The sequence below is a fragment of the Elephas maximus genome, chromosome 11, assembly GCF_024166365.1.
Source record: "Elephas maximus indicus isolate mEleMax1 chromosome 11, mEleMax1 primary haplotype, whole genome shotgun sequence".
Classification (NCBI taxonomy): Eukaryota; Metazoa; Chordata; class Mammalia; order Proboscidea; family Elephantidae; genus Elephas; species Elephas maximus.
Window position 1 is genome coordinate 114752921 of NC_064829.1, and position 10631 is coordinate 114763551.

General features: G+C 54.6%; 1 protein-coding gene across 3 annotated transcripts; it reads left to right on the forward strand.

Annotated features, from left to right (window-relative positions):
- Positions 1-174: 174 nt before the first annotated feature.
- Positions 175-9435, forward strand: PROSER3 (proline and serine rich 3). 3 transcript variants are annotated; one of them, XM_049901612.1, is made up of 11 exons: positions 175-262; positions 1663-1759; positions 2069-2285; positions 3056-3183; positions 3288-3391; positions 4049-4131; positions 4230-4366; positions 7655-7830; positions 8103-8931; positions 9014-9095; positions 9270-9435. In XM_049901612.1, exons 3-11 carry the CDS (start codon positions 2230-2232, stop codon positions 9397-9399), a joined length of 1725 nt encoding a protein of 574 aa, XP_049757569.1. In that variant the 5' UTR covers positions 175-262; positions 1663-1759; positions 2069-2229; the 3' UTR covers positions 9400-9435. The 3 variants fall into 3 exon arrangements, with proteins under 3 accessions (XP_049757569.1, XP_049757567.1, XP_049757568.1); XM_049901610.1 differs by lacking the exon at positions 175-262 and adding an exon at positions 272-433; XM_049901611.1 differs by lacking the exon at positions 175-262 and adding an exon at positions 272-433 and having other exon boundaries at positions 3291-3391.
- The last annotated feature ends 1196 nt before the right edge of the window (positions 9436-10631 follow it).

The window sequence follows — 10631 nt, forward strand, 5'->3', positions numbered from 1 at the left end:
CCAATATTGGCCAATCAAACATGCTATCTCTCGAGCAGACGCGCCTTAGAGCCAATCACGAGGCAGCTCTCTCTGGTCATTTTTTTCCTCCGATCTTATTTTCTATTGCTCATTGGTAGCCTTTGGAGGCCGCGCTTTTCCGCGCGGATACGCCCAGAAAGAGGTGGGGCCGATCGCTAAGCGACAAAGATTCTCGCGGGGGCTGCCGGGTGAAGGGGCTGAGCAGGCGGAAGGGCCGTGCTGGCGGCGGGGTGGGCCGCAGGTGAGGCCGATCCTTTCCCAGGAACCACAGGGGACCTGGGGAGGACCAAAGGGTGAGGGCGACACAGCCTAGCGGCAGGTTCGCTAGGGTCTCGAGTCTCTCGGGCTCAATCGCAGTAGAACTACAATTCCCAAGATGCCTCAGGGCCTGTGCCTCACTTCCGGGGATCCGGTAAGCATCGCAGGCTCTGCTCTCTAAGTGGCCCGGAGAGCCTTTCAGGGTTTGTTTTCCAAGGCCGTCAAGAAAGTTAAGTTCTTTCTTCTGAAACTTCCCCAGACACCTATTGAGTGATGGTGTCTTTGAACTTCCTCGCTTCAGCCAGAGTCCAGTGACTCTGGAGGATTGTCCAAAACCCGTTTCCCCAGTGATTCAGACTCATAGTGACCCTGCTTATAGGACAGAGTAGAACTATCCAATACAGTTTCCAAGACTGCAGATCTTTACGGAGACAGACCGCCACATCCTTCTTCCGCGGTGCAGCTGGTGGGTTTGGACCACAGACCTTTCCGTTAGCAGTTAACCGCTGTGCCATCAGGGCTTCTTATGAGGATTGTAATCAATGTTTTTCTCCTTCATGGTGCCCCAAGGACTTATGGAAAATGTAAGGGATATGGTCTAGCAGTGGTTCTCAACAGGGGCTGTACTTCAGAATTACCTGGGACGCGGCAAAAAAGATACGGATATCTAAAAAACTTACTTCAGAGATTCTGATTCTGTTGGTCTGGGGTGGAGACCGCACATCTGTGTTTTTAAAAGGTCCCTCCTAGACCAGATCTGGAAGGAGCCCTGGTCGTGCGGTGGTTAAGCGCTCGGCTGCTCTGACCTGGTGATCTGTTCCCGTAAAGATTCCAAAACCCAAACCCACTGCCATCTAGTTGATTCCAACTCATAGCGACCTTACAGAACAGACCAGAACTGCCCCATAGGGTTTCCAAGACTGTCATCTGTACAGATGCAGACTGTCACGTCTTTTTCCCGCAGAGCAGCTGGTGGGGTTGAACCATCCTCCTTTTGGTTAGCAGCCGAGTGCTTAACCACTGTGCCACCAGGGCACCTCTCCCTTAAAGATTACAGCCTAGGAAACCCAATGGGGCCGTTCTCCTCTCTCATATAGAGTCCCTATGAGTGGGAATCGACTACAGGGCATACAGCAAAAACAGACGAGATCCAGGGCTGAGAACAGGGCTAGCATTCAGGGGTCATGGGAATTATGCCTCCAGTATCTTTATCTTGAATGTATATCAGTGCCTTATGGGAATTATAGCCCATCCCTTCCAAGGATCCATGGGAATTGTAGTCTAATTCTATCCCTCCCCCCCCCCGCCCGCCACCTATGGCTGCAGTAACCATGGTCCCCTCCTTGGCAGGCCACCTCCCCAAACCCTCCCCTTTCCTTGCAGCCTGCCAGTTTCCTCCACTCAAGACAGCCTCTTTGTGTATGGTCTCCTGGATCAGAGCCACTACTGGCCATCCCAAAGCCAAACCTGGTGCCTTAAGGTAAGGACACCCCGCAGAAAGCGCCACGTGCCAGCCCAGTAGCAAGGGAGTAATGGTTAGGTGGAAGGAAGACATGAGATGAGAGATAGAGGTGAGAGGTTAAGAGGCAGTCCCTCTTCCCTACCCATGGCCCTGCCCTTGTCCAGCCCTCTGCTGCCCACGTCCCCCATGACAACCCCAGTCACTCTGGGTTGTTACCATTGCAGCATGTGTTTTTTCCCCTCTGAACTAAGACTTCATGTGTGTCTTCATTCCCTATAGGAATGATCCCTCAGACCTTACTTTTTCTTCTCTCTTCCACTATCTTAGGCCTTGAGTCCATCCTGGTCCCAGAGATCCAAGTTCTCAGCAGTTCCCAAGGCTCTAGCCACAGCTCCCAACTCCCCTGAGCTGTTCAAGGAGTCCTGGCCCTACAGCTCAGGCCCTCCAGCTCAGGTGAGGAGTTCCCACCCAGCACCTCTAAGGCACAGATGGGGGTTTCCCCACCACCTACCCCAGTTGACAGCGGAGACTCCGTGGTGGCAAAGTAAGTATTAGCAGCCCTGGGGGAAAATAAAAGTTTGGTTGAGAGGATGGCAGGCATCTCGTAAAAATCATCCCAGCAAGAGATGTTTTTGTAGCACTGTTCTAAGACCAGGCACCTCATGTGTCTTATTAAAGGCTTGGGCTCTGGAGCTAGACTGCCTGGGTTCACATTCTAGCTTTCTGCCCTCCTATCTGTATGATCTTGGCTTCAGTATCTTCATCTGTAGATTGGGGGATACTAGGAGCACCTATCTCCTAAGGCTATCTTGAGCTTTCAATGAATTATTGTGCATAAAGCATCTATAACAGCATCTGTCACGTGATGGGCACTTGGATCCATAGGATACAGGTTCTGCTCCTGCAACAAAGAGCCCCAGATTAACCATGCCTTAAACAAGGTAGAATTTATGTCTCCCTCACTTAAGCCCAGAAGCAATCAGGCTGATGCAGCAGCCCCTCAGTGAGGAGTCAGGGACACAGGCTCCTTCCGTCTTGTTGCTCTTGGACCCCTGGACTGTACTCCTTACTTTCATAGGCCAGAATGGCTTTCAGCCACACTCACTTTCTAGAATCACATCTCCTCACACCCTGTTCCCAGACCCTGACCACAAGGCTAAAGGGCACCTGGGAACTGTAGTCTATAGAAAACCGAGTATGTGCCCAGGGACAGCTCTCAGGTTTGGTCACGGGGCTGGATAAACTGTGGCTATTATGATCATTACTATTTAGGTCTCCCCACCCCACTCACCTCCCGTCCCCTGATGTTCTTAGGTACATAAACCGGTTCCGCCAGGCTCAGCCCACAAGCCGGGAGGAACGCCAGCCTGCAGGCCTAACCCTAAGTGACTTTTGGTGGCTGAGACCCGAGTCTCCAGGTCCCAGCAGTCAACTCACAGCAGGTACCTGCCTGGGTAACACCTACCCCGGTTCTAAAATCTTTCCTGATCAGCGCCCCTAGTAGCCACTCCTCCTGGGCCGCCCTAATTCAATAAGGGCTTCTCAGCAGGGGCCAGTAAGCAAGAAAGAAGACCCAGCACAACAGTCCCAACTCCAGCCAAGGTGACCAGCACATCCCAGGCTATGGAACTCCTTCAGGAAAGAAAGCAGGTGACATCTCCCTCCGCTACCTCCCCTGCCTGGCTGAACTGACATCGTCAGCCCAAGGGCAGAATTAGAGCCAATCCCCAACTCAAGGAAGCTTAAACAAGAAGGAGAAATGGTAGGCTGATGCAGATGAGAAATCCGGCTTGATCTAGGTGTTAGAACAATGTTGGCAGGAACCTGACTCTCTTAACAATGTGGTCTTCTTTCTTGGGCTCAGTTTTCAAGCTGGCTTTCCCCTCGTAGCAGCCAAGATGTCCCCCTTTGGCTCTGGACTTCCATGTCCTAACTCAGGTACTCCAGTGGAAAGAGGAGCCTTTTCCAGTAGCTCCATCCAAAGCCCCAGGGCTCACTCTCATTGGCTCATTCTTGAGGCTAGAGGGTACCAGAGGAACCAAAGAGTATTGTGATTGGCCAGGCCTAGTCAGGAAGGTGGGGTTAATGCTTCTGAAGCAGCAACGACTGCACATGGAGTGTGGATCCAGAGATGAAAACTTAGTCACTCCTCCCTCAGGGGGAGGAGCAGATACTAAGCTGACAGATCCACAGAGACCAGCCTGTGCAGGTACTGAGTGCAGGTCTGCACCCCAGGCCCCATCTAGAGGCCCTTTCCCAGCAGCCTCTGGAGTGAGGGCTGGCCTCTTGACTCCTCTCACCCCACAGAGCCTCAGCGCATGGGACTCACCCCTGCTGGACCTGGAGACGCTGAGCCTGCAGAGCAGAGCCGCCAGGCTGCTGGAGCGCAGGTGCCTCCTCAACCTCTCCCATCCTCCCCTGCTGCAGCTCCGGCCCAGCCCGTTGCCTCTGAGGCCTCTGTCGCCTCACTTGTACCTTCTGCCCGCAGCCAGGCCTCCATCTCCTCCTCCCTCAGCCCCAGTGATGCCAGCAACTCCTCACTCCCCGTCAGCTCTGACGGCCTCTCACCCTCCTCAGTGACCTTTACTCCTGACTCCAGCGAGGACTCAGGCCCCAGGATACCCGGTGAGTTCTGGGAGGCAAGGAATGGGGGAGGCATGGATGCAAATCCTGGCTCTGCCACTTACCAGCTGTGTGACTGTGGACCTCTCTGGGCCTCATTTCCTTGACTGTAAAATGGGGATAATATTTGTACTCCCCTCGGACGGGTGTTGTAAGGATGAAATGAGTTAGTAAATACACAGAAGCGTTTGGCAGAGTTCTGTTAACAGTGTCACGAGTATGACGGGTCTACCATCCTCCACCTGCTGTGCTGAACACAAAGCTTCAGAAGCAAAGCTTTTTGCAAATTTTTTCCCTATACCTGATTTGACAGCAAAATCTGACCTGAAGAACACGAGGCTGTTTATAATGTACATTTAGGGTGAGGGCTCGTACTTTGGATGTTATTTGGGTGTGGATATCACTATATTGCACCATATGAAGTGTTTGCTTTTGCAAGTCAGAAATGGTTGAATATTGGCAGTTTCTTATGGTTCACCCCAGAGCCAGTGTGTACTGGTCCAGACCCACATACATGCTGTACAGACCGTATGACTTGGCTAAAACTTGCGAACAGTTCAACTCTAGATTTCAGCCTCCAAGATTTCAGAGATGAGATTCAGGACCTGGGTTCCTGTTCCTGCTGTCCTCGTGACTGTTACTTCTGCCCAGGTGCTGGGGTACAGCAGTGCACAGGATGGATGCTGCCCGCGTCTCATAAGCCTCCCGGTCCAGTGAGGACAGGCAGGCACAGGTGAACACAGAGGCGTTCGCGCTGCCGTGTGATCCCGTCCAGACACCCACCTGTCATTCTTGGCTCCTTCGAAGCTGCACCACTTAGTCACCTCTCCCTCCTGATACTCATTCTTCTCATCTGTAAAATGGGGATAAAACCAATCCCCACTTCACGGTTGTTTTGCAGATTAAATTCATTCATTTATTCATTCAGTTAGAAAACATGGAACACCTACCGTGTATAAGGGCCTATGAGTGGCAGTGGGGATTCCACGGCAAACCAACCCCATGAGGTCCCACTTTGGGGTCCTCACAACATAGTGGGGGTGGGGCACAGAAAGTAGCCACATAACCCGGCAAACAAATGTGAAACATAAGCAGAAACAAGGGCCATTCAGGAGACGCTCATGGAACTGAGAAGTCAAAGAGGGCTTCCTGGAGGAGGTATTGTCTCAAGTGGAGACCTGAATGATGAAGGTGGGACCAGAGCCCTCCAGCATATACAAAGGACCTAAGGTGTTATGCTGAGTGAAATAAATCAATCAAAACTACAAATATTTCATGAGACCGCTATTACAAAAAAAAAGAAAAAGTTTACACACAGGAAAAAAAAAATGACTTAATGGTTACCAGGGATAGGAGGGAGAGGGAGAGAAAATTACTAAGTAGGTAGAAGACACGTGTTAATATTGGTGAAGGACTGGAGGAAGCCTTGAGACTATGGCCTAAGACACCCTTCTGACCTAGAACTGAAGCCATGCCCGGAGACCACCTTACAGCCAAACCATCGATGGGCCCATAAGATAAACAGGGGCACCCAAGAGGAATGTGTTGCTTAGAACAATCAATTATACGAGATCAAAAGAACATTTGCCAAAGAGCAAAGATGAGAAGGCAGGAAGGCGTAGAAAAACCAGAGGAAAGGAAACAGGGAACCCAGGGCAGAAATGGGGAGAGTGCCCACGTGTTGAGGGGAATGCAGCCAATGCCCTGGAGCCCTTTATGTACAAACTGATGAATGGGAAATGAATTTGCTCTGTTAACTTTCACCTAAAGCACAATAAAAAATAAAGAAGGACCTAAGGCGGGAGGGAGCATTTTGCCAACAATGGAGCACAAAAGGTGAGAGCCAGGGGTGAGAGTAGTGTGGATGAGGCAGGGGAGGGGAACAGGCCCTGTGGGCATGGCACGTTGTTCGGTTTTTTTCTTATTAGTACTGGGAACGACGGTTTTCAGTAGGGAAGGGACCGGATCTCTCCTGAGTGTTAATAGACTCCCCCTGGCTTCTCTGGACATTCAGGGGGAGATGCTTGTGGTTTGGCCGGAGCCTGAGGAGCAGAGCAGAGGGAAGTGGCCGTCTTTGGAGGTCAAATCACAGAATGCAGGGGGCTGAGGGGAGGGGAAGTCTGGGGTGATTCCCCTTATCTGTGCAGCATCAGGTGGTAGAACTCAGAGATAATGCCACGGCTGCTAACCAAAAGGTCGGCAGTTCGAATCTACCAGGTGCTCCTTGGAAACCATATGGGGCAGTTCTACTCTGTCCTGTAGGGTCGCTATGAGTCGGAATCGACTCGACAGCAATGGGTTTGTTTTTTTTTCTTTTACTGATCATGACTGATGAAGTGATGTTCTGGGAGACGGGACTCTGTCTGCCTCACTGGGCTGAGGACAGGCCCCGGGGGCTGTCTTAGTCACCACTGGGTCCCCAACTCAGGGCTGGGCGCTGGAATAGAGCGTGATAAACCGTTCATTTTGCATTCATGCTATAAGTAATGTTGACACTGGGCATATGGTAATGAACAAGACAGACAGAAATCCCTGCCTGTTTGAAGCTGGCATTGTGGAGGGAGAGGCAAACAATAAATAAAGAAGTAAGAAGTACACCGTTTTATTATGCTGGAACGGGATATGTGCTAAGGAGAAAAACCAGACGGGAAATGGATCAGAAGTGGTAGGGTTGGAGGTTGCGGGGATTCTGAGTGGGGTAGCCAGGAGAAGGGCTCGCTAAGAGGGTGACCTTTGGGTAAAGGTCTGAAGGGTGTGAAGGAGTGAACTGTGGACCCGTGGGGCAAGACCATTCCAGGCCAGGAAACCACGAGTGCAGAGGCCTTTCCCTGGAGTCATGTGCAGCCAGGCGAGGGCCCTGATCTGGCCCAGATGTTCATGGGCTCCCTTTGGCTGCATGTGGAGGACAGACAGGAGGGACAGGGAGAACAAGGAGACCGGGGAGGAGACTGCTGTCATGGTCCAGGTGGGCAGCAGGCTGGACCAGGGTGGGGGCGCTGGAGGACAGGTGAAGAGGGCAGGTTCTGCAGGATCTGTGTTGTTCACTGCTGTCACCCCAGTGTACAGAACCGAGCTGAGTACACAATTGTTGAATGAATGAGCGGTTGACAGGTGGAAAAGCCCATAGGTGCTCTCCTGACTGCCCCTCCCCCACATCCTTCCCCAGGGAGAAGTTGAAACATCTGAAGAGACTGTCTGAGTAACCCAGTCAAAGGGTGTGGAGGCTGTTGGGTTGCTCATCACCCCAGCCCTGCCCCTGCCTCAGCCCCCTCGCCTCTATGTCCCCCACAGCAACCGTGGCAACAGCCCCCACCCAGGCTTCAGCTCCGGTTTCCTCAAGGGCAGCCCTGCGGCCAGAGGATGACATTCTGTACCAGTGGCGACAGCGGAGGAAACTTGAACAGGCTCGAAGGGGCGAGGGTGATGGACCCTGGGTGCTGTCCAGGACCCCTGCCTTCACCACTCAGGTGAGATGGGGGCTGGAGGAGCCTGAGGGGCTGGGGGAGGGGCCTGAGGGGCTGGGGTGGGGCCTGAGCTGCGGGAGGAGCCTGAGGTGGGCTGAGGGAGGGGGCTGGGGGGCCTGAAGGGCCTGGGGGAGGAGCCTGAATGAGCTGGAAGAGGGCCCCCCCAGGGGCCTGGGGGAGGAGCCTGAAGGAGCTGAGGGAGGAGCCTGGGGGGCTGGGGAAAGGAACAGCCTAAAGGGGACTGAGGACCCTCCACCCTCCTCTCTCTCTCTCAGGTCCCTGTTCCTACCTCTGTACAGACCACTCCTGCCCCTGCGGAGACCCATGGGCTCCTGGGGAACCAGCCAAGCTGTGTCCCCGTGTGGGGCAGTGTGGCCCAGCCCAGTGCCCCGGAGGCCTTCTGCGTGGCGAGGCCTCCTATTCCTCCGGGGTCCTCTCCACACATCTTCTGGGGCCCCAGCCCCCACGGGTTCTTCTGGGTCCCGCAGCCTGGCCCCTGGGTATCTCTCGCAACAGTCCCTCCGGCGCCGCTGTCCTCCACCCCTGCCCCCCCTGCGGTCCCCCAAGGCCACCCCAGCCCTGCAGGCGGCAGCCCCGCCCAGCCCGAGAGGCAGGACCCCAAGCCTCGGAGGGGCAGAGCCTCGCGCCGGGAGCCTGCTGGGCCAGTCGCGGCAGCTAGCCCAGGACCTGGGCCGCAGCTCAGGGGCGCCCTGGGCCAGGTGGTGGCGGCTCGGCTGTTCCCCGACGGCTTGGAGGGCACGCCGCCTCGCCTGCAGGGCCCGCCTGCACCTGAGGCGGAATGTCCCAAAGTCAAGGCTCCACCCGCTGAAGCCGGGGTCCGGGCCCGTCAGTCGGAGGCCAGTGCCCCTCTGTCTGAGACACAGTTTCCGCAGTCGGAGACCTCGCCCGGCTGGTCGAAGCCCCAGCCTGAGAAGACCTGGGCCCCGCCCCGCCCCGTGGAGTCGGCCGGAGCTTGGGGTCCGCGCCCCGAGGCCCCGACACCCGTGCTCCAGGGGGAGCCTCCCGCGGCCCGGCCCGCCGCTGACCCCACGCCCTCGGAGGACATGCTGTCTCAGGCTGCGCGGCTCCTGGAGGCCGCCGAGGGTGAGCGGGGTGCGCGGCCGCCAGTGTCCAGGTCTGCCCCTGCTGCTGGGGCGACCCCCTAGAGTTCGTTCTTTCACCCCAGACTCAGACGGCAGCGAGTTCCAGGACGACCCCGTGCTGCAGGTGCTAAGGGCTCAGAAGGTGGAGCTGCGGCGGCAGAAGAGGTGACCCATCACCACGATCCGCGACACGGGGTCTCTGAATCCTCTGGGACCTTATTCGGGTGCCCCCCCCCCCGCCCCGCCCCGAGCCCTTTCCAGGCCCGAAAACCCCGTTCACAGCCCAGACCCCAATCCTGAGCACATTCTCAAGCCTCTGCTCCCTTGGGTTTCCTCCAGGGAAGTGGATGCCAGATTATCCTGCTTGCTGGGCCACATCCAGGACCCGGGGCCTTGGTCCCCTTCAGCCAGGTCCCCAAGGAGGCAGCAGCGAAGGGAAGGAGACTCACTCCAGGCTAGACGACTTTGAGTTGTACGAATTCTGTTTTTTTCAATAAACATTTTTTTCAGGTTACTGGCTGTCTGAGAAACAGGTGATTGTAGAAAGGTACAAGGGTCATGCTAATTTAGGGAGACCACCCCATGGCTCTGACCTGCTTCCCCACCCTCCTTCCTGACCACTGAAGCAGAATCTTCTTGGTGGCTTGGTAGTCCAGCCCAGTCTTCAGGCAAGACTGGGACCTACTTTTATCTGACTCAGTTTAGGAGCAGGTCTTCCTGTCGCAGATGGGACCACAGGAACTGCCCTCTGGGCATGAAGCTATTAGGGTCATTAGCGTGTTGGGCAATGGTCATGCCCAGTCCACATCCCGCTTGAGCTAGCAGCCACATTTGGTGCAGCTGAGCCCCCACTCTGAGAAGTATTTCCTTGCTGGCCTCCAGGACCCCACACTCTCCTCTCCCCTCTGGTGGTCCCTCCTCAGTGGCCCGGGGACCCTGGCGTCTCCAGCCTAGACCTGTCTTGAGCTCCAGGCTCCCACTTCCTGCTGTCTGCTTGACATCTCCACCAGTGGCACGTGGGGAGGGGGGTTCTAAGAGCATCACAAACTCAGCATGTCATAAACTGGGCTCCTTGACCTTCCCCCTAAACACATCCCTCCCCCGCTTTTCCCATCTGTGTCAATGGCAGCTCTGTCCTTCCAGCTGCTCACGCCAAAGTTCTCATAATCATCCCTGACTCTTTCTCACCCCTGCAGTCAGTCAACTAGCAAATCCTGTCATATTTCAATGCCTTTAAAATCAACCCAGAATTCAACCCCTTCTTGCCCTCTACTGCCCTCTTCCAAGTCTGGGTTACCATCTCCTGTCTGGGCTATTGAAAAGCCCATTTTTGTTACTATAAAAACATTTCTGCAATTCTCAGACATGTGGTAGAGTCTATACCCCTTCTTCCTGAGACCAGGTGGGCTTGTGACTGTCTCAACAAATGAAATGCAGTTAAGAAAACGCTGCTTAACTTTCAAAGCTGGGTTAGAAAGGTGATAGTTTCCACATAATTCTTCTTAGAGCCTTGTGCTGCCGTATAAAAAGTTCCTAGTTTGCCATGCTAGGGAGGGTTTTGGGTTCCACACACACACACAAACCAAATCTACTCCATCGAGTCGATTCCGACTCATAGTGACCCTATAGGACAGAGAGAGCTGCCTTACAGGGTTTCCAAAGAGCGGCTGGTGGATGCGAGCTGCTCCCCTTTTGGTTAAC